This window comes from Perca fluviatilis, chromosome 2, assembly GCF_010015445.1.
Source record: "Perca fluviatilis chromosome 2, GENO_Pfluv_1.0, whole genome shotgun sequence".
Lineage (NCBI taxonomy): Eukaryota > Metazoa > Chordata > Actinopteri > Perciformes > Percidae > Perca > Perca fluviatilis.
This window is the reverse complement of record NC_053113.1, coordinates 9,044,091-9,069,068: the sequence shown is the minus strand read 5'-3', so window position 1 is coordinate 9,069,068 and position 24,978 is coordinate 9,044,091. Positions and strand designations below refer to the sequence as shown.

Genomic DNA, 24,978 nt, shown 5'->3' with positions numbered 1-24,978 from the left:
CATAGGCTACATCACTTATCTGCGGTGTATAATCAATTTATTCTGTCCATGCTTTAACTATGCTGTGAAGACAGGTTATTTTAAAATCGAAAGGCAACCATTTTTTGTTGCAACACACACACTTTTTTTTTCAACTGATAACTTACATACCCAAGTTCAATCAACACATACATATCTGATAAAAAATTTAAATAGTGGACCCAATGAATAAATGCAAGTTTAACTTTCAAAAACTCATAAAGTTGAGTTCAAAATCCAAAACTTGTATAAGCGTGTTCAGTTAAAAATAAGAAATAAGTGGACATAACTAAATGGGTCTGTACTTTTTTACAGTGTACAGCTTCCAGGCCCAGGGAAGTGTGCTAATCTGTGGAGACCTGAACGCACGTACTGGCTCTCTCCCTGACTACAACACAGAGTTAGGTAACAGTCATATATTCGGACACAACTATCCACAAAACAGAACCAATCTTCCTCGTTCCAACTCTGACGCCCAGACGAATAAGAATGGCAGAGAGTTACTGCAGCTCTGTCAAAGCCTGGGTCTGTACATCGTCAACGGTAGGTTACGAGGAGACTCTTTAGGTAGAAATACGTTTTGCTCACCTCTTGGCAACAGCACCGTTGATTACATGGTAACAGATTTAGATCCTTTCTCTCTCAGTGCATTCACAGTTAAACCGTTGACCCCTCTGTCTGTCCACAGCCAAATTACTGTGTTCCTCAGAAGGTCAGTGACCAACAACACCACCCCCCCACAGCCCAGTAAGCTGTTTAACATCAGGAGATCATACAGATGGGCCGAAAACAGCACAGAAGAGTTCCAGAAAGCAATCAGCTCACCCGAAATTCAAACACTATTAGATACCGTTCTGGACACCACATATGTACACAGTCAAGAAGGCATAAATAATGCAGTTAGACATGTCAATCACATCATCATGCAAACTGCAAAAAAATCACAATTTAAATTATCCAAAAATAAACCTAAGAATCCCAAAGATGATAACTGGTTTGACAAAGAATGTTAGAGAAATTAGACAAAATTTTAGGAGATTATCTAACCAAAAACACAGAGATCCAGGAAATGTAGACTTACGCCTTCTTTACTGTGCTACACTTAAACACTACAAACGTACACTCAGAATCAAAAAAGCTCAACACACACACAAACAACTGGCATTAATCGAGGAGTCCATAAACACAAACCAATTCTGGGAAAAATGGAAAAATCTTAAAAAATCCAAACCTGTAGAATTGGCGATACAGAATGGAGACATATGGGTTGGCCATTTTGAAACGCTCTATGAGCCATTACCAAGGAACCCAGACCCAAATCAAAACCAAATAATAACCAAACTGAATGAACTAGAATTGGCTGTAAAAGAAAACCAGAATCCTCTCGACTCCCCATTAATGAACAGGAACTAAGAGACAAACTCTGGGCACTAAAACCCAAAAAAGCCAGCGGGCTCGATGGCATCATGAACGAGATGCTGAAATACACCAGCCCACAATTCCAATTGGCCGTTCTGAAACTCTTTAATTTGATCCTGAGTGTAGGTTACTTCCCTGACATCTGGAATCACGGTCTCATCACACCAATCTACAAATCTGGAGATACATCTGACCCAAATAATTACCGAGGCATCTGTGTGAACAGTAATCTGGGGAAGCTCTTTTGTAGCATCATCAACTCCAGACTCATAAACTTCCTTACCAAACACAATGTCTTGAGTAAAAGTCAAATTGGATTTGTACCAAAACACAGAACTTCAGATCATATTTACACCCTACACACCCTGATAGACAAACATGTTCACCAAAACAACAACAAAATCTATGCATGTTTCATAGATTTCAAAAAGGCATTCGACTCAATTTGGCACAGTGGACTATTCTACAAAGTTATTTAATCTGGTGTAGGGGGTAAAACATATGACATCATTAAATCAATGTACACTAACAATAAGTGCAGTATTAAAATTGGCAACAAAAGAACAACATCCTTCTGTAAGAAGCGTGGAGTGAGACAGGGCTGCTGTCTGAGTCCCACTCTATTCAACATCTATATTAACCAGCTGGCCACCATCCTAGAGACATCAGCAGCACCTGGTCTCACTCTACACAACTCTGAGATCAAGTTCCTGCTCTACGCAGATGATTCTGTTGTCCCCTACAGAACAAGGCTTACAGCAGAACCTGGACCTCTGGAGCAGTACTGCCAGACCTGGGCCCTGGCAGTAAACACTCAAAAGACAAAGACAATGACTTTTCAAAAAAGATCCAGATCTCAAGGAAACATATGCAGCTTCACATTAGGAACACATAAATTAGACCACAGTACACATTACAATTATTTAGGACTGAAAATAAGTTCCACTGGAAGTTTTAACCCAGCGATAATGGAGCTGAGAGAGAAAGCACGCAGGGCATTCTACGCAATAAAAAGTCAAATCTACATTAAAATCCCAATTAGAATCTGGCTCAAACTATTTGAATCTGTAATAGAACCAATTCTCCTCTACGGTAGTGAGGTGTGGGGTCCTATTTCATACCAGAATCCGGCCCATTTGGACAAAAACCCAGTTGAAATCCTGCATCTAGAGTTCTGTAAAAGCATCCTACAGGTGCACAAAAAACCACCAACAACGCCTGCAGAGCTGAATTAGGCCAATACCCTTTATTCATCAAAATTAAAAAACGTGCAATCAAATATTGGCTACATCTAAAAAACAGTGACCCCCACTCCTACCAGCAGAAAGCCCTGCAACACCAAGAGCTGAGCAAAGAGAAGAGTCCCCTCACTCAGCTGGTCCTGATGCTCAGGTCACCTCCTGACCCGGTTCTGCCTCAGGACCAGTCTGGGAACCAACCAATCAGAGTTAACCAGATTATAACACAACATAAACTAAACTATATCACCAACTGGAACACACAAACAAAAGCACAAAGCAAAATGCAGTGCTACCTGTCCCTAAAGAGAGAGTCCAGTGCTACCTGTCCCTAAAGAGAGAGTTCAGTGTGGCAGACTACCTGACCACAGTCACTGATACCAAACTAAGAACTACGTTGACCAAGTACAGACTCAGTGAGCACAGCCTGGCCATCGAGACAGGCCGCTACAAACAATCATGGCTGCCTAAAGAGGAGTGCTTCTGCCAGCTGTGCAAGAGAAATGAAGTCGAGACAGAGCTGCACTTCCTGACAGAATGCACAGAGCTGCAGCCAATCAGAACTAAGTATTTCCCCAAATTCAAACACAAAAACCCGACATTTGACCAAATAACCAACATCAATAAAATGCCGATCCTGCTGGGAGAACAGCCAGAGAGCTGCAGTCTAGCAGCAGAATATGTCTTTACCTGCCACACTCTGAGGAACAGGGAGTGACACCTCCCCCCCACACACAAAGATACACACAGACACACACACACACAAAGACACACAGAACACACACACAAAGACACACAGACACACACACACACACACAGACACCACACACACACACAAAGACACACAGACACACACACACACACACACACAGACACACACAGATACAAACACACACAGATACACAGACAGACACAAACACACACAGATACACACAAACACAGAGACACACACACATACACACACAGATACACAGAGACACACACACACACACAAAGACACACACACACCTGTAATATTCTTGTTGTCATGTTGTTGCTGATATCATCAGTGTTGTTCATATTGTTACATTGTGTTGACATGATGAATGTTAACTTAATGTTTTAATCCTCCTGGACTACTGGATGTTAATGTGTAACATGTTTCCCTGTTTATGTGCTTTAGCAATACTGTATGTCAATATGGTCATGCTAATAAAGCCTCTTTGAATTTAATTGAATTGAGAGAGAGAGAGAAAGAGAGAGACAGAGAGAGAGAGAGAGAGACAGAGAGAGAGAGAGAGACAAAGAGAGAGACAGAGAGAGAGAGAGAGACAGAGAGAGAGAGAGAGAGACAGAGAGAGAGATTTGATTTTTGAAAAAAACTTTATTTACAATTTTAACAGTATCTCTTCACAATACATTTTAACAATATCTCATCACCATAAACACCTACAGAAACTAAAAAGAAAAAACCAAATCACCTTCACAAACAGCACACAACGCTCCATGACTGCACCATATCAATTTAAAAGTTGAAAGATCACTCATAGTTTTATAAAACCGAAAATAAATAAAGACTCTAGATTTGATCAAGGTTAAAAAACATACGTTCACATCATCGCTACATTTTTGTTCCACTCTGTTTTTCCTGCTGATGTAAATAGCCATTTTTGCCCTAGAATGAAATTCAACAATTGACAGATGAAACGTTTTTTCCGAAAGTACTTAAAACCCAAAATGAAAGTCTCAATACAAAACGTTTCATCAAACCTCAAAAACAATTCTTCTAATCTCATAACCAAAGGTTCTAATCTAACACAATGCATGAAAGCATGAAAAACAGTCTCCCTTTGAGGACAGAAAGGACAAGCAGAATCAACTTCTGGATTCAACACTGAAATAAAAGAATTGACAGCAATGGCCCCATGGAGAATTCTCCATTGTATATCACCAAACCTTTTAGACAATGGTGGCTTATATAGTGATCTCCATTCAGGTTTTACATAATTTCTCAGTTTAAAAACAGAACGCCATGGTGTATCAATTCTCTTTTCTAACACTTTCTTATTAAAAACCAAAACACAGGCTCTATACAGTTTTTTTTCCATCACTTGACAAAAAATCCAAAAACAAAGATTCACCTGATTTCAGCAAAAACCCTGTACCATCTTCAAGATTGGGTTTAATAATCAAACACGGAAAAGGGTCCTCAACATCAGGAGAACAAACCCCTGTAGAAAAGTCTCTTAACAAATGTTCTTCTCTAACTGTAAAACATGCTTTAAGTTTGACCAGAAAACGAGTTAATACGCGAACAGATCTGATTTGTAAATGTTTAGCTGCGTCATCCACCTTTTCAAATTGAGGCCCAGTAAATGCCAACAAATGTCCCAAAGTAAAGACCTTGGATTGCAGAAAAATGGTGCTGAACCCCGGCAGATAACAGGAAGTAACAATGTCCAAACGGGCCCCAAATAGGGAGACGGACGTGCCGACGTGTAAGGTGAGCGTATTGTGTCACTTCCGGTGTTCCCGTGTTACAAACGCTAGTTTGCTGCTCTGGCAAAAACTTACTGAACTCTGCTTCACTGTTTAAATTAGCGGCTATTTGCCTGGATTGCATTTGAATTACAATTGTTTTACTCAAGCACTTATACTTAGCTTCACTTACAGTGACTGACTCGCTGAATTTACAATTGTTAAAACACTGTTAGCTACTTTAGCTTAGCCATTAGCAATGGCTAATTCCTCTCCCTCTCCTGCTCTCTCTTGCTCTGTGTGTCAAATGTTTAGCTATTCCCCTGCCTCCTTTAGTGATAACGATACATGTAATAAATGTAGTATATTCGCTGTTTTGGAGGCAAGGCTTAGTGAAATTGAGTCACGGCTCCGCCCCATGGAATCAGAATCGTATGCTTCCGTAGCTAGCCAGCGCCATGTAGTTAATGCGGGCCAACATACTGTTGCTTCTGTAGCTTCTGCTAGCTGTCTCCCGGCAGGCCCCGAGCAGCCGGGCGAGTGGGTGACTGTCCGAGGGAAGCGTAGCGTTAGATCTAGACCAGGGAGTGCACATGATGAAGGTCGCTCTAAACCGGAGCGTCTTCGCCTCTCTAACAGGTTCTCCCTACTCAGCGATACACCCGCTGAGAAGCCAGTTCTGGTTATTGGGAGCTCTATACTGCGATATGTGAAGCCAGCGGCCCCGGCGGCTACAGCAGGCCTACCTACAGTCATATGTGCCCCCGGGGCTGGAGCGGGCGATATAGAAACCCATCTAAAGCTGCTGGCAAAAAAGAACCGTAAATACAGTAAGATCATACTTCACGTAGGTGGTAATGGTCGTAAATCGGAGATCACTAAAATGAATGTTGAGTCACTTTGTGCATACGCAAAGACAATGTCGGACTCAGTAGTTTTCAAAAAAAAAAAACGACTGCAATAGAACAAAATAGGAAAATTAGATGTGGACTATTAAATATTAGATCTCTGTCATCTAAAGCAGTATTGGTAAACGAGTTGATATCAGATAATAACATTGATTTATTTTGTCTTACTGAAACCTGGCTGGGCCATGAAGACTATGTTAGTCTAAATGAAGCCACTCCTCCCAGCCATATTAATACTCAAATTCCTAGAGGCTCAGGCCGAGGAGGGGGAGTTGCAGCCATCTTTGACTCAAGCCTGTTAATTAATCCTAAACCTAAATTAAATTATAACTCGTTTGAAAGTCTTGTTCTTCATCTTCAACATCCAACATGGAAAACATTACAGCCAATTATATTCGTTGTTATTTACAGGGCTCCAGGTCTGTATTCTGAATTTTTATCTGAATTCTCAGAGTTTTTATCATGTTTAGTCGTTAAATCAGACAAAGTACTTATTGTAGGTGATTTTAATATCCATGTGGACGTTGACAATGATAGCCTTAGTACTGCTTTCAACTCATTACTGGATTCAATCGGTTTCAGTCAGAGTGTGCACAAGGCGACGCACTTTTTACCACGCGTTTTAACCACACCCTCAACCTTGTGCTGGCATATGGTATTGAAATTGAGGATTTAATAATATTTCCGCAGAATTCGGTATTATCAGATCATTTTTTAATTACTTTCGAATTCTTAATACCTGACCATACTAAATTAGATAAAGGCTTCTACACCAGATGCCTATCTGACAGTGCTATAGCTAAATTTAAGGAAGATATTCCAACAGCATTTGACTCTATGTCATGCCTTAACATAACAGAGGACCTCTGTGTTAACCTCAGTCCCTCCCAAATTGATACATTTGTAGACGGTGCTACGGACGACTCTGTTGCTCCCCTGAAAAAGAAAAGGAAAATAGCACCTTGGTATAACTCCCAAACTCGCAAATTAAAACAAATCTCGCGAAACCTCGAAAGTAAATGGCGCTCCACCAAAGTGGAAGAATCCCGTTTGGATTGGCAAGAAAGTCTAAAAACCTAGAGGAAGGCCCTAAGAAAGGCCAGATCAGACTATTACTCATCACTAATAGAAGAAAATAAGAACAACCCAAGGTTTCTTTTCAGCACTGTAGCCAGGCTGACAGATAGTCACAGCTCTACTGAGCCATCTATTCCTCTAGCACTGAGTAGTGATGACTTCATGAGCTTCTTTAATGATAAAATTATAACAATTAGAGATAAAATTAATCACCTTTTGCCCTCAACTTCTAACAGTTCACCTTTAAATGCAGGACCGCTAGAAAGAATGACTAGACCCGACATATACTTAGACTGCTTTTATCCTATAGACCTCCAACAATTAATGTTAAAGATATCCTCAGCTAAGCCATCTACCTGTCTCTTGGACCCCATCCCAACGAGACTACTCAAAGAAGCGTTACCCGTGGTAAACACTTCATTACTAGATATGATCAATATGTCCTTATTAACAGGTTATGTACCGCAGTCATTTAAAATAGCTGTGATAAAACCTCTTCTGAAAAAACCCATCCTCGATCCTGAGGTCTTAGCAAACTATAGACCTATATCTAACCTTCCCTTTCTATCCAAGATCCTTGAGAAGGTGGTTCCTAATCAGTTATGTGATTTTCTACATAGCAATAGTTTATTTGATGATTTTCAATCAGGATTTAGAAAGCATCATAGCACAGAGACGGCACTGGTGAAAATTACGACCTTCTAACTGCTGCAGACAAAGGACTTGTCTCCATTCTTGTTTTACTAGATCTTAGTGCTGCATTTGACACTATTGACCATACCATCCTGTTACAGAGATTGGAACACTTAGGTAGCATTAAAGGAATCACACTAAGCTGGTTTAAGTCTTATTTCTCTGAGGGATCCCAATTTGTTAACATTAACGATAAACCCTCCAAGCACGCTAAAGTTAGCCATGGCGTTCCTCAAGGCTCAGTGCTTGGACCAATTCTATTTTCCTTATATATGCTTCCTCTATTAGGTAAATATTATTTAGGAAACTCAATTAACTTTCAGTGTTACGCAGACGATACCCAATTATATCTGTCAATTAAGCCAGACGAAAGTGGTCAGTTAGCTAAACTTCAAGCATGTATTAAAGATATAAAATCCTGGATGACCCACAATTTCCTGATGTTAAACTCAGACAAAACTGAAGTTATTGTGATGGGACCAACGCATCCCTGAACTTCATTATCTATAGATATAGCTATTCTGGATGGTATTGCCCTGGCCTCCAGCACTACTGTCAGAAATTTAGGAGTTATTTTTGATCAGGATATATCCTTCAACGCCCACTTAAAACAAACCTCAAGAACAGCCTTTTTCCATCTTCGTAACATTGTCAAAATTAGGAATATCCTGTCTCAAAACGACGCTGAAAAACTAGTCCATGCATTCGTTACTTCTAGACTAGACTACTGCAATTCCTTATTATCAGGTTGCTCAAATAAGTCCCTTAAGACTCTCCAGCTGATCCAGAATGCTGCAGCACGTGTTCTGACGAGAACTAAGAGAAAAGATCATATTTCTCCTGTATTGGCTTCTCTGCATTGGCTTCCTGTGAAATCTAGGATTGAATTTAAAATCCTCCTCCTGACTTACAAAGCTCTATATGGTCAAGCACCATCATACCTAGAAGATCTCTTAGTACCTTATTGTCGTAGTAGAGCACTACGCTCCCAGAATGCGGAGCTACTTGTGGTTCCTAGAGTCTCTAAAAGTAGACTGGGGGCCAGAGTCTTCACCTATCAGGCTCCGCACCTGTGGAACCAGCTCCCACTTTGGGTTCGAGGGGCAGACACTGTCACCACATTTAAGAGTAAACTGAAAACCCTCCTCTTTGATAAAGCTTAGAGTTAGGGAGTGAGGAGTTGCAGCGTCCACCTAACCTAAATTTATTATATAATTAATAATATAGCGAGAGTAGAGGGAGGCAGGCCAGTACAGCCCGATCCGGTTGGGGAGAGTTCTAGCCCGACCAGGCACCTCTCTTTAACCTGCCTCTCTTAGTTATGCTATTATAATTCTAGACTGCAGGGGAGGCTGTTTCCTTCCTATGACACACTGAGCTGCTCTCTCATCTCTACTTGTTACTTTTGTATGCATCCTGTCCCAGAAATGCTTGTTACTAATCTAGCTCTGGGGACTTTACTCCCCAGAGTCCTTATGTTTCTTCTTCGCAGAGCTAAACTCTGCGATTCTCTGCAATTCCCGGCCGCATCCTGCTGCGTCCTGCCGCGTCCTGCTGCATCCGCTGCACCCACCCATGCTCTGCAGCGCCACGTTACATCCCGTAACGCCCTGCTGTGATGGTCCTATGCACATACAAAACAGCTATTATTATAACAGCTACCTCGGCTAACACAACAGCTACCTCTGCAAACACTACAGCTACATCTGCTAACACAACATCTACCTATGCTAACACCATATCTAACTATGCTAACACAACATCTACCTATGCTAACACCACAGCTAATTATGCTAACACAACAGCTACCTCTGCTAACACAACAGCTACCCCTGCTAACAGCACAGCTAACTATACTAACACAACAGCTAACTATGCTAACACAACAGCTACCTCTGCTAACACATCTACCTCTGCTAACACAACATCTACCTCTGCTAACACAACAGTTACCCCTGCTAACACCATAGCTAACTATGCCAATACAACAGCTACCTCTGCTAACACAACAATTGCTGTAATTGTTGGGGTTTTGGAATTTATAGAGTGTGGTCTAGACCTACTCTATCTGTAAAGTGTCTCGAGATAACAAATCCCAGCCAGGCAGCGGGGGCTTAACACACACGTCACAGCGCACAGCAGCCACTGACACTGCTCAAATCTTTAACACCTAAAGCAAGCAGTAATAGTTAGTAAAATCATTTCACTAAAATGCTGAAAAATCCATTAAACTTACCAAAAGGTGCTCATCATGTGAAGAAAAAGTACTGTCACCTTAATGTCATTAACTTTACATCTAAAAATGTAAACAAACTTGCAGCGTATACAATATATAAAATGAAATTGATAGATATACAGTATAATTATTTATTTTCGAAATTAATATATAGGCCTTTAATTATAAAAATATAACAATCTCTTGGCCAGCAGAGAAGGTCTTCCTGGCCCTGACGGCCCACCTCTGATCTATAGATCGAATCAATGAATATTCTGATTACTAGTGAATTGATTGTGGGTGAAATAATGTATAAATAATGAAGGAAATATAAGTGAACATAGCAGGGAGCAGAACAGACTATGTGTGCATTTACACATTGTTATCATTAGATGAGTGTCTCGTAGAACAAAAAGTATGCACAGTGCGAACAGGATTACGGCTGCCAATGCCACTGCAACACTATCATTTAAAGACCCAACCATTCCCCCAAGAGAAAGCATTTGGTGCAACAGTGGACCTTTCTCTATAGAGAAACATCAACAGTAGATCACTCTCACACACACATATATTGTGTTTGCACCGCAGCGACTAGGAAAGAGTGTTTTGAACTTAGAGTTGGTACTCTCCCAGCACAAGAGGAACTTTGTACAATAATTAGTCTAGACGTCAGTGTATGTCTCTGATCGATCACATGAGCATTGTAGCACCCGCAACTGACATTTTAAACAGCTAGCTAACTAGTCTGCTAAAGGAATAGATTAATGCCTCATCCATACACTCTTCTCACTCTGTAGAAAGCACATTGCTTTGTACAGGCTAAACCTGTCCTGGACCTTTCTGTCAAGTTGAAACTGATTTGACCACAGGAAAGAGGAAAAAAGGAAGTTTCTTAAATCCATGGACAGTTCCTTTAACATACAGAGATGTGTCCAAACTACATCAATTATTAAGAACAGGGAGTTATCATTTTACTTCCTGGAGATGTTCTCCTTTTAAATCTTCCTACACAAATATCTCCATTTTATTATATCAATGTTTGTACCTGAGAGTGTCCAGTCTCCAGAGAGGATCCTCCAGTCCCTCTGACAGTAGCTTCACACCTGAGTCTCCTGGATGATTGTAGCTCAGGTCCAGCTCTCTCAGATGGGAGGGGTTGGAGCTCAGAGCTGAGACCAGAGAAGAACAGCCTTCCTCTGAGATCAGACAGCCTGACAGACTGCAAATACACATACAAACACACAGGAACCCTCTGTCAACAGGTGGAGCCATGTTTGTTTTATGTTTGTTTGTTGTCCAGGTACATTTTGGTCCGGATATAGAATACACATTTAAAATCATCTGTTCTATTTAATTATTTAACAACAAAAGTTAACAATGAAACCTCCTTTTGGAAAGTAACTCTGAGTCTAGAAATTTATGAATATAGAATTAATAACTACTGCTGAAGATTATCGTATCAGCTGACACAAAGCTACATGTCAGCTGTTTTATCAACTAAAGTTAATCAGAGTTTAAATGGATATAAGTTGAATAGGTTAATGACTCCTGACCTGAGAGTCTCCAGTGTGCAGTGTGCACTCTTCAGTCCAACAGAGATCAGCTTCCCTCCTGAATCCTGCAGGTTGTTGTTACTCAGGTCCAGCGCTCTCAGACTAGAGGACTGGGAGCTGAGAACTGAGGACAGAGCTCCACAGCTTCTCTCTGACAGATTACAGATACTCAGTCTGGAGAGACAACACAAAACAAGACAGATAACATTTGTGTTTAAAAGTTGATTCTGGACTTTTGGTATATTTAATATATTAAACCCCTTTTTGGTTTAAATCCTTTCTCTTTTAGTCTAAACAAGTTGTACATAACTAATCAAGACTGAATCATGAATCAAAGTCACATGATATTAAAATATAAATGATTTCTGGATCCCAGCCATAGTTCATTTTTCATTCTTTATGAAGTGATTCTAAATCAGAATGAAAGACTTTGGAAGCATTCACATTTTTTTAATGTATCCAAAGTATTTTTCAATACTGTATTTTCAAAGATTATTGTTCTTGACCTGACCTGAGAGTCTCCAGTCTGCAGTGTGGACTCTTCAGTCCATCAGAGATCAGCTTCCCTCCTGAATCGTGTAGGTTGTTGTTACTCAGGTCCAGCTCTCTCAGACTAGAGGACTGGGAGCTGAGTACTGAGGACAGAGCTTCACAGCTTCTCTCTGACAGATTACAGCCAATCAGTCTGGAGAGACAACAGTAAGGAAACAAGTCATTACATTTAACTCCTGATGAAAGATATCAGAGTATTTAATGATGAATAAATCACACTTACAGAGCTTCATTGGAGGAGCGGTAATGAAGAAGACAGATAACGATTGTGTTTAAAAGTTAAGTCTGGACTTTTGGTGATAGAGAATATAAAATCCATTTTCTAAACAATTTGGAAACATGATAACGTATTGTGACTGAATGGGGAGTAAAAAGACACCCAGTATATATATTCACCTAAGATTTTAAAAAGAATTAAAGCTGCGAGCAGCGATGGACGGGCACTCGCGCCTCTGTGCACGTCGGGGTTACCGGCGGACGCCGCTCCTTGCGACGGTGCATTTGCGCGGCACTCAGACGCCGCAAACCGTCACCAATGAAAAGGGAACTCCCCGCCGAGTTCAACGATACCTCACACAAGACTCTAAGTCATACGGTTCATTAGCTGTGAAAGGGGGCGTGGCTAAAGCATAAGGGGCGGGTCCAACCATCACCAATTAAAAATGAAGCCTCTGCTGAGATGAATGAAACCTCACACAATACTCTACCTTAAATGGGTCAGCATGTATGAAAGGGGGCGTGGCTTAAACATAGGGGGTGGGCCAAACCATCACCAATGAATAAGGAAGTCTGTGCTGAGTTCAATGATATCTCACACAAGGGTCTACATGAAATGGGTCATTAGTTATAAAAGGGGGCGTGGCTAAAGCATAGGGGTGGGCCAAACCATCACCAATGAAGAAGGAACTCTCTGCTGAGTTCATTGATACCTCACACAAGACTCTACCTTAAATGGTTCAAATGTTATGCAAGGGGGCGTGGCTTAAGCTTAGGGGGCGGGTCAAACCATCACCAATTAAAAAGAAAGTCTGTGCTGAGTTCAATGACACCTCATACAAGACTCTACCTTAAATGGATCAAATGTTATCAAAGGAGGCGTGGCCTGAGTAAGTGGGCATGGTCATATTATAGGGGGCGGATCAGTATCACATGTAGACCACAAATTCTGAGTTTCATGTAAATCGGATGATGTTTGTCATATAAGGCGCATTTCCTGTTGCCAGCGGGGGGCGCTATGACCAAAAGTCAATTTTGGCCTGTAGGTGTCCTCAGGCCTGGACCCTTGTCAATTTTGAGAAATTTTGGGCAGATACGACAACGTACACTCAAGTTACAACAACTTCTTTGTTCATCGCTAAACACTCAAAATGGCCACCACGCCACGCCCACACCGCCTGATGAAAAGTTTTTCTTTTAACAACTTTTCATCTTTAACATCTTAAGATGGAACAGACCGAGTTTGAAGTTGATCGGATGAAATCTCTAGGAGGAGTTCGTTAAAGTACGACATGTGGAAATGGCCAAAATCACACTAATTTTGAACTTTGAAATCAAAATGGCGGACTTCCTGTTGGGTTTAGGGTATGGCTCTAATGAAGTTATTTGTACATCTTGACATGGTACATATGTGTACCAAGTTTCGTGAGTCTACGTTAAACGCACTGCAGGGGCTCAATTTTCTTAACTTTCTAGGCGGCGCTAGCGAGCCATTTTTGTGCGCCTATTCCCGAAACCCTTAAAATACGTAAATTTTCACCAGACTTGATGCGACCGCCAAATTTGGTGAGTTTTTGAATATAATAAGCCCCTCAAAAAGCCAATTCATTTGACGGGAAAATAATAGAAGAAAGAAAGAAAGAAAGAATAATTCCTTCAGTTTCAATAGGGCCTTTGCCGCTGTCGGCACTCGGTCCCTAATTAAAGCTGCCAGCAGCGATGGACGGGCCCTCGCGCCTCTGCGCGCGTCGGGGTTACCGGCGGATTCCGCTCCTTGCGACCGTGCATTCGCGCGGCACTCGGACGCCGCAAATCGTCAACAATGATAGGGAACTCCCTGCAGAGTTCAACGATACCTCACATAAGACTCTACGTCATACAGTTCATTAGCTGTGAAAAGGGGCGTGGCCAAAGTATAGGCGGCGGGCCAAACCATCACCAATGAAGAAGGAAGTCTCTGCTGAGTTCAATGATACCTCACACAAGGGTCTACATCAAACGGGTCATTAGTTATAAAAGGGGGCGTGGCTTAAGCATAGGGGGCGGGCCAAACCATCACCAAAGAAGAAAGAAGTCTCTGCTGAGTTCAATGATACCTCACACAAGGGTCTACATCAAACAGGTTATTAGTTATAAAAGGGGGCGTGTAAAAGGGGAATAATTCCTTCAGTTTCATTAGGGCCTTCGTCGCTGTTGCCGCTCGGGCCCTAATTAGTTTCTCAATCTCAGCCATAGTTCATACTTTGTGCATTACGAAATGTTATAAATAAGAACACTATGCTTTGGAAACATTCAAAGATTTCCGAATAGTTACATTTTAAATCCTAACATGAGACTTAAAGTTAGAGAAAAATCATGTAAGAAGACAAATAACGATTGTGTTTCTTTGTTGAGTCTGGACTTTTGGTGATACAGTATATGAAATCCCTTCTCAGCATGTTTAAATATCTGTTGCTACACTCTAAACAAGTTGGAAACATGATAATTAATCGTGACTGAATTAAGCAACATTACACGAGAGGGTTTGATTTAAAGTCATTATTTGCACAACAGTGATGCATCTAGGACAGGGGCACTAGCACAGAGGTTTGTAAGTGTAATAAAGCGATTATACAACAACGGTTACCAACTAAATAAAAGTTATAATCAAACTGTATTCATATTGTGGGGCAATGCACTCTCAAAATAAAGAAAAGCAACAGAGACGATTTCTAGTCCCTCCCTGTTGAATGTTAGTCAGCCAGTCATATTAAGCTAAGGATAGCTTTGTAACGGTAGAGATCATGGAATTTTCTAAAACGAAATAACTACCACACATATAAACACCAAACTGCTTGGCTACCTTAATCTGGTTATAACTAAAATATTTACTGAGAAAAACATTTTTCATGGATAGATTTAACTAAGTCCGCGAACTTCATTATTGACGTGTCAGTGGCACAGCTGATTTGCTCTAAACAGCTGATGTGATTCAAACAGCTGATGTGAAAGAAATGAAGAAAAAATAGATCATTGCTCTTTTACTGTTTTTATTCTGTTTTTATGTCCTGTAAGGATTATTTATTGCATTTATTTTATGTACCCAGTGGAGTAGAGCTCCTAATTTGGCTGTATTGTAAAGTACAATAACAATAAAAGCTTTTAATTCATATTGATCCGAACAGCTGATGTGATCCAAACAGCTGATGGGATCCAAACTATTCTAGTTAACAGTGAACAGTTAACTCCAGATTGTTGTAAAAATGTCATTCCATCCAATGATTCACTTCTCATCCTCTTCCAACCATTCATCAAAACAAAGTCCTCCATATAACTTAAAATTAACAACAAAACAATCCATTGTATCAATGTTGTAGGTTAACTTTACTGTGTTTTTGATTCAGCCCTGGAAGTTACAATGTTGTCATGGAAATGGCAGAGTAATATTTTATGTGATGCACAAGACGTGCTCAAATGGCTCTGGGTGTGCTGTCATGCTGATTTAAGTATGTTCTAAATGTCTAGTTCATCAATCAGATTGTCTGGTCGGATCTACTTGCTGTCTAATCAGGAATAAACAAACGGCCAGTAATAAAAGTCACATGATATTAAAATATAAATTATTGCTGGATCTCAGCCACAGTTCATATTTCATTCTTTATGAAGTGATTCTAAATCAGTATGAAATATTGTGTTTTCAAAGATTATATAGCTACCATTAGCCCCCAGTCAGCTAGCAGCCAGCCACTACCATTACAGCAATCTGTACCTGTACATTTATAGTCAATCTTACTTGTATTGGGCTAAACCTACAGTATATGTACTATTATAATCCTTTTATCTGTTTAGGTGTGACATTGTACGATCTGTCCAGGGACAGCAGATGTAAAATAGCCTTTTGGCTAATTCTGGCCAGAGGTGTCAAAAGCATTCACATTCAGTACTCAAGTAAAAAGACTTTTGTAGAAGTTGAAGTATCAACTCAAGCTTTTTACTTAAGTAAAAGTGTAAAAGTACTGGTTTCAAAACTACTTAAAGTATAAAATTAAAAGTAATGTAAGGCAGAGATCTTCAACAGGGGGTCCTCAGAGTCATTGCAGGTGGGCCTCCAAATAATTGTAAATTTGTGAGTCTTAAAAAAAAATGAAAGAAATAATGCCTTAACATAATTCCAACATATTATTAGCAAATATAAATTCCCACTGATGATAGGCTTACTGGCCTATAGGTTAGGTAGTCACTAAGATATCAGCCCACAAATACAGTTAATCCTAGATTTACTGTGCCACATATGTAACATTAAATATGATTTATAAAATCACGCCAACAATTCATATTTTAATAGCTTATGAAAAAAGCTATGTAAGAAGGCTTTAGGTTGCCCTGACAGTTATTGGAGGCCCAGTTTAATATGCAACTGAATTTCATACAATATGTAGTAGGGGGTCCCTGCTACATCTCACTTTAAGTTAAGGGGTCCTTGGCTTAAAAAACGTTGAAGACCCCTGATGTAAGGGGGAAAATGCCATTAAAGACAAAAACGTAACCCCAAAACGTGGGAACAAAACCATATGACTATAATAATGTTATATTAAAATCGTACCTGCAAACTCAGAAGGGCTGAAAAAGGTGACACATCTCTTCTGTGTTTTTCAGACAAGGGCAGCTACAGTCTGGTGTTACAATCCTCTCCAGTGAAATACAGACACACTTTTACACCGTTTAGCTGTCAGAATTTTAACCGTGTTTACTCCAGCTGCTAGCTAACGCTAGGCTAACGTTACCTGCTGCCAACTGTAGTGTTAACTAGCGTCCCGTGCGGCGATGTTTCAGTTCCCTCTAACGTCCGTTTTCGGAGCATCAGAGAGAAGCGCAGGCATTTAAGTGGCATCTAAATAAGGCAACGAAATCCGCGTTGCTATTCGGTCCGGTAGATAACGGTCGTTAAGGCACCGGTGGCGTATTAGCACCGGGTCTGTGCAGGTTTGAAGGAACGCGTACAAACCAGTAGGGTGTCGGAATAGCTATGTTTATACTTCTCATCCAACCACAATCTAATTCACTCTCTCCGGATGGAGCGATTTATCTGGATAGGGTTTTTTGTGTGTGTGTTTTTGAACGATGACGAGCTGGAATGAAAACAAGCCAAACTGAAATATGAGTAACAAGGTTATTCTTAAAATGTAAGGAGTAGAAAGTACAGATAATTGCATGAAAATGTAAGAAGTAGAAGTAAAAAGTATGCTGTAAAATAATTACTCCAGTAAAGTATAGATACCCAAAATTTCTACTTAAGTAAGGTAACGAAGTATTTGTACTTCGTTACTTGACACCTCTGATTCTGGCACATTTTACATTTTCATATATATTATTAGTGTGCATAGTCCCTGTTAAATAAACTTGAAATAAATAAATAAAACAAATAAGATATCTAAATTAACCCAACAAAAGGTGGGTTAAGAACCAAAATGACTATTTAATATTACAGTAAAGTGAAGGGGGAGATAACTCTGGGCAGCTGGGATATCTTCTGCTGCTGCACAACATCGGCCAGCTAACGTCCTCGCTGTCCTGGAGATTCCCCCGGCAATCCCCACCCACATGTTACAACTAACCCCGTCCCGGATGAATGTAGAATGACATGAATAAACATTACTAAACGTAACATGAATAACCTTGAATGGGTAAACTCGTCCGTGAACAGATACATTCCAAACGGGGATGGTGTTTAACAATAAAAACTACAACTCCCATAATTCCATGCAACTTCCCAATGCCATCAAAAGTTTACCATCCATTGTTTTGACTGAGACACCCCTAGCGGCAAAAATTTACATATTGTACGTTTAATGATGAATAAATCACACTAACAGAGCTTTGTTGGAGGGATGGTAATGAAGAAGACAGAAAACATTTGTGTTTAAAGTCTGGACTTTTGGTGATAGAGAATATGAAATCCCTTTAAACATATTTAAATTCTTGCTATATTATTCTAAACACGTTGGAAATGTGTAATGGCAAAATTACATTTAAGCATGATTCCTTGTGTTCTTATGTTTTCATTTGACTTTGCATTTTCTCAATATACTGAAAGGGAGTTTATCTCATTTCCACATGTTGATTCTGATTCTAACTAAGTGAGACATCCAGTCTGGGACATAATGTGAGCACTGCTTGTCTGAACAGATAAATGGGTACAAGGTCACCCTAAACCTATCTCTAGTTTCCCCATGCCAGTTGAGATGTAACTGGGGGGATTACAGTCGTACAGGGAGAATGAGGCGAGTTGGCTCCGAGATGTCTCTTGTGTTTTTTTGATTGTGTTCATGTGTATCAGATGCCTGTGAGAATTGTAGCGTCATAATATAGCCAAGTGCGTGTGAGCTGTCACTCTGAAGATTCATATAAGCCTAATGTTTCTGTTCACTCATTTGAGGGACTGACTCCACACAGGGCGGCTGCCTTTTGTGAAATTTATTTTCTTACTATATTTGCAAATATATATTTTTAATAAAATAGAAAAAGCTAACTTGGTTTAGTCTCCTACTGTCTTATTTGTTTCACTTTACTAAACTTTGAAAACTCTATTCCTGCTGCAAAGGAAACTCCCACTACACATGACAATTAATTGTGACTGAATGAGGAGTAAAAAGACATCAGATATCCACATTCACATAAGATTTACAAAAAAAAATGAGGTTCTCAATCTCAGCCATAGTTTATACTTTGTGCTTTACGACATATTATAAATTAGAACAAAATGCGTTGGAAACATTCAAAGAAGACAAATAACGACTGTGTTTATATGTTGACTGTGGACTTTGAGTGATACAGTATATGAAATCCCTTCTCAGCATGTTTAAATATCTACACCAAACAAGTCAAGTTGGAAACATGATAATTAATCGTGACTGAATTAAGCAATATTAGATGAGAGTTTTATTTAACGTCATTATCGGCATGACAGTGATGCGGCTAGGACCGTTGCGCTGGTGCCGAGGTACCCCTAATAACACCAGCGGCATGTAAGGATAGAAAGTAGAGGGGGGGCACACCTGGGACACCAGTTGCTGCCGATGAGCCATCTGGAGGTGTCGTGGGCCTATCATTGAAACACCAGTGAAGGAGGGTGACCACCTGATGACTCCAATTAAGCTAAAACCCCCCATTTTCTCTTCATTCTCATCCCATTCAATTATTATTATTATTATTTTTGACTTTCGGAATTTGATCTAACAGCCCTAGTGAGTTATACACTGTATGTGAGCACAATACATGAACTGACCTCAGAGTCTCCAGTCTACAGTTTGGACTCTGCAGTCCAGCACAGAGACACTCTTCTGCTGAATCCTTCAGGTTGTTCAGGTCCAGCTCTCTCAGATGGGAGGGGTTGGACTTCAGAGCTGAGGCCACAACTTTACAGTCAGTCTCAGAGAGTGCACAGTTAACAATCCTGTGATGACAGATAATAAACAACATTTAATGAATAATCAAATCTGAAACTTTAATCCTTAAAAATCAGACTATCACATTTGATCAAAAAGCACATTCAAGGGTCTGATGTTAGATTCAGATATGTTGAGGTGAGAGGTCACGGGACCCCTTTCAAAAATGGCCATGCCATACAGACAGAGATCCTTTCTGGATTTTTATTTTTATTAAAAAATTAAGACTGCAGACTTTTATAGTATAACTACAACTCTCTCTGAGCTTGAGGAAGATAAAATCCCTCCACTGATCTGAACCTGCTGAGCTCTCCTTCACTGGCAGAACGAACCTGGAGGTCGTCCCAGCAGCTGACTGTGTGATCAGCTGATGTCTCAGTAAATCAGGAGACAAATTCGCACATTCAATAAAAGAACCACGGCGCTAATGTCTGCTGCTATTTTCTCTGCCCATCTTGCCTTCAGTGTTACTGAAATATAAGAGAAACACATTGTCTGACATTTAGAATTTTAGGGTGACCAGAAATGGGACAATCTTTAAAAAGCTTGTCCTATATCAAAAGATGTTCATTGTTGGAAACTAAACAATGTAAAGTTGCAGCTTTTATTTAACAAGGATGGAGATGTTTTTTTGGCCTCCCCCCACATCCTCTCTCTCATCAAAGAATGATTATAGATATTAGGGCTGGGTATTGCCTCTAATTCCTGATAGATTTGATTCTGATTCACAATTTTTCAGTTTATTTAGGATATTTCAGTTGTAAAACTAATTTATCTTGGATATGAAAGAGATGATACAGTTGTACAAGGTTCCTTCTAACCTGCTGCATAGAAACACAGCGCATCACATCATTCTCTGAAAGCCACGCCCACCGGAGGGGAAAACATCTCTCTCCTTCTATCTGTAAGTTAAGCTAACACACATAACGTTGGACATATCATTAGGTTGGTGTGATGATGCTGTGGGATCCTAAAGTCTTCCCATTCTCTCCACTGATTCATCACATCTGTATCCACTTTTTTCTCCATAAAAGCTCAGTTTTTAAGGTCGGCAGCTTATGAAAACTTAACTTCTGGTTTATTAAGCCTTTTGGTAGTGACTATCACCACAGAGCAGCTTTTAGACATGTTTCTGTGGTTTTCTAGCAGACGGAACAAAGAGGAGGAAACCTTCACACAATACAAGTCAGCAGAGCAGAGAGATGTTTTCCCCTCCGATGGGACTTGCCTCTATCTCTATTATTAAACTCTCAGGGCCTGATTTACTAACACTAGCGCAGTTTGCGCTGCGTCTGTTAATGCGAGTTCGTTAATAGCGCACGCCATGCTTCCACATTTTGCGTAGTATTTATCAACCCTGACACCCATCAGGCAACCAGCGTCTTTCTCCGCCCTATTATACTGTAAATTGCGCTGTAAAAAAGCGGTACTTGTGCTATGATACGGGTGAGTGCAGACTGCGATATTCCCACTGCTGATGCTATGACTGTTTGAAATGATCCTGATGCCAATATTTGTAATGTAGCGAGGAGTTTAACAACTGCTGAATGGGATGTGAACGCTGAGTGGGAGATTCAATTTAATCTTTGAATTCTTCCAGTAACTCTAATATTGCATGGCTGCTTGATCTGTAACGCTAAATGATGTTGTGTTCACTGACAAAATATTTTCAGCCTCGCCTATGTCTTCGTCTTGCTCAAATTCCTGTTGCTATTTCACCAGCGGCACAAAGGTCTACGAGGAAACTCGACTGCGGCTGGTTTAAAGAGGCGGAGAATTTCCCCCGCAGAATAGAGGCGCGCTCTTACTGACAGTCTTTGTAAATACCACGGAATATATAATTAGGCACACTGCGCTTATCCTCCCACTTTCCCCACGACCCTCCCACGAACGCATATTGAAAGCGCAACTTGTCTCTTCTCGCTCATGTGGCGACAATCTGCGATTTTACCCAAGTGCGCCCTGTTTGTAAATAGCCCGCATCGGTTACGTCCGTCTTTGCGAACAATTAGCGCCTGGAAACAGGCGCAAATGGCTTGATAAATCTAGCCCTCTGTGTTTACATCAAGAATTTACCTAAAAGCAGTTAAATTAAAGGGTAACTACCGTTTTTTTTTCAACCTTGGTCCGGTATTGAGCGAGATCACAATGACGGGCCGGCGCAAATCAAGCTACAATGTAACCTAATGGGGCAATTTTGAACTTTATTTTTTGTCCATTGAAAGTGATTCCACGTTGTCAAAATCAATTAATTATTGAGCCATTGCACTGAAAATCTTTTAGATAACAGGAGCCTATGATGTCTGTATCCTACTCCATAACAACAGACTACTTGAACAACTTTTTCTCCTCTCGTGTTTCACTCTCCACACTGCTGTCTTCAGACAAGAAGTCACGTCCTGAGATCTATAATGTCGTCAGACACTTTTAGCAACAATCTGAGCCTGTCTGTAGCAAAAAAGAATCACGTTTATTGGACAAAAAGCAAGGCTTCACAATTGCCCCATTAGGTTACATTGTAGCTCGGTTCACACCGGCTCGTCATTGTGATCTCCCTCAATACTGGACTAAATTCAAAGATTTTTGGTCACATCAGTCTATTAGACACAAAATGTGAAAATTAACTTCCGTAAAATGAAATAGTTCAGAATCTGCTCATAAAAATATGAAAAAAATAACTAACTGAAAGTTATTATGAAAAAGCTTAAACTTCATGTGATGTTAGTTCAGCAGATCACAAATAATAAATGTCTGTTTGTATATTAAATAGACACATTATGGAAACACACTGCTGACTCTGTATACACTGTAAAAAGGCTGTCTGTTGTGATGAAATGATGACAGAAGATACTTTAGCTAGAAACACAAAGATCATCATCGTTTCATTCTCACAGCATTTGAGACGACAGAGACATTAGAATAACATGTAGAATTATTTACAATAAGCAGGTTTATCTTTTATAGTGTGTAAGTTTTATATTGTTCATGTGTGTAAAGTCTGTATGTTTACTCTAATACTGATGGTCTCAGCTTCACACTGATTTAAAATGATAATCACATCTGGACTTACCGAGCCTTTCTGCAGTTCCTCACAGCTGGAATCAGTCTCCGTCGTCCCTCCTCTGATGTGTTGTACTTCTCCAGGTCCAACTCATCCAGAACCTCCTCTGACATCTGCAGCATGTAGGCCAGAGCTGAGCAGTGGATCACAGAGAGTTCCTTCTCTGATCTGTTCTCTGACTTCAGGAACTCTTGGATCTCCTGATGGACTGAGTGGTCGTTCATCTCCGTCAGACAGTGGAAGATGTTGATGCTTCTGTCAGGAGAGATCTCATACCTGTTCCTATTCTTCAGGTTGTTGATGGCTCTCTGGATGATTTCTGGACTGTTGTCTGTCTGACCCAGCAGGCCTCCTAAGAGTCTCTGGTTGGACTCCAGAGAGAGGCCATGAAGGAAGCGGACAAACAGGTCCAGGTGGCCATTTTCACTTTCAAGGGATTTCTCCATGGCTGTCTCCAGGAAGTCATCCAGGGATGGGTAATGATCATTGTCCCAACGAACACGATTATCTTCTCCCAGGAAGTCCTTGAGTACCTGTGTGTTCCTGTTGGTGTAACAGTGGAACAGGTAGACTGCAGCCAGAAACTCCTGAACGCTCAGATGAACGAAGCAGTAGACAGTTTTCTGGAAGATCACACTCTCTCTTTTGAAGATCTCTGAACAAACTCCTGAGTACAGCGAGGCCTCTGTGACATCCAGACCACAGCGCTCCAGGTCTTCTTGGTAGAACATGATGTTTCCTTTCTCCAGCTGTTCAAACGCCAGCCTCCCCAGCTTCAGAAGAACTTCCCTGTCAGCCTCCGTCAGCTCCTGTGGACTCGTCTCATGTCCCTCAGCATACTTGAGCTTCTTCCTCTTTGTCTGAACCAGCAGGAAGTGTGAGTACATGTCAGTCAGGGTCTTGGGCTGCTCTCCTCTCTGGTCTGTAGTCAACATGTGGTCCAGAACTGTAGCCGTGATCCAGCAGAAGACTGGGATCAGACACATGATGTGGAGGCTCCTGGAGGTCTTGATGTGGGAGATGATTCTGCTGGACAGCTCGTCATCACTGACTCTCTTCCTGAAGTACTCCTCCTTCTGGGCATCAGTGAAGCCTTGTACTTCTGTTACCCTGTCAACACATGCAGGAGGGATCTGATTGGCTGCTGCAGGTCGGGAAGTTATCCAGACGAGAGCCAAGGGAAGCAGCTTCCCCTGGATGAGGTTTGTCAACAGCACATTGACTGATGACTTCTGTGTGACATCAGAAACAGTCTTCCTCTTCTTGAAACCCAGGTAAAGTCTGCTTTCATCCAGGCCATCAAAGATGAAGAGAAGTTTAGAGCCAGCGAGCTGCTCTGCTGGGACCTCCTGTAATGTTGGATGGAAAACACGGAGCAGCTCCAGAAGACTGTACTGCTCATCTTTGATCAAGTTCAGCTCCCTGAAGGAAAGAGGAATCACCAGACTGATATCTTGGTTTTTCCAAACCCTCGCCGGCGGTCAGACAGAACTTCTGCACTGAGAAGGTTTTTCCAACGCCAGCGACGCCGCTCGTCAGAACCACTCTGATGTGTTTCTTTTGGTCAGGTAAGGCTTTAAAGATGTCACAGCACTTGATTGGAGAGTCATGGAGGGTCTTCTTCTTGGAAGCTGACTCGAGCTGCCTCACCTCATGTTGGGTATTAACCTCTTCACTCTGTCCCTCTATGAGGTAGAGGAGAGTGTAGATCCTGTTGAGGAGGGTTCTACTTCCTGTTTCAGCTCCTTCAGTCACACGTTCAAATGTCCCCTTCAGCCTGATCTTATGTTTCTGACGACCAACATTCACTAAGAAAAGGACAAAGGTGAGAGACAGAACAAGAAAGAGAAAAGATGACAATCTGATGATTATTTTTATTACCAATATGAAAACAATCCAGTTAAATTTCAGAAGGATGTAAATTGTAACAATATTTATGTTAAATGTCTTCGCTAGTGCAGCATGATATATAAGGAAAATACGTGTTATGCTATAACTTTGTTGAATATTGATATATGATACATAATCACACAAACATGAAGTGTTCTCAGTTCTGCTGCTTTCAGTATTCTGCTAAAATACAACAACGCTTGTTAAGTTAAAAAAAGATGAAAGGAAATGATTTCCAACTTTCTTTTGTTAAACAA

The 24,978-nt window shown here is 40.7% G+C and overlaps 1 protein-coding gene across 1 annotated transcript in view; it reads right to left on the bottom strand.

Moving 5' to 3' along the window:
- The window catches only part of LOC120543609 (NLR family CARD domain-containing protein 3-like), a 42,021-nt gene that overhangs the window by 9,488 nt on the left and 7,555 nt on the right, over positions 1-24,978 (bottom strand). The window contains 5 exon segments of the mRNA XM_039776753.1: positions 11,071-11,244; positions 12,090-12,263; positions 19,611-19,778; positions 22,841-24,291; positions 24,293-24,639. Of these exon segments, the coding sequence (XP_039632687.1) occupies positions 11,071-11,244; positions 12,090-12,263; positions 19,611-19,778; positions 22,841-24,291; positions 24,293-24,639 (2,314 nt within the window).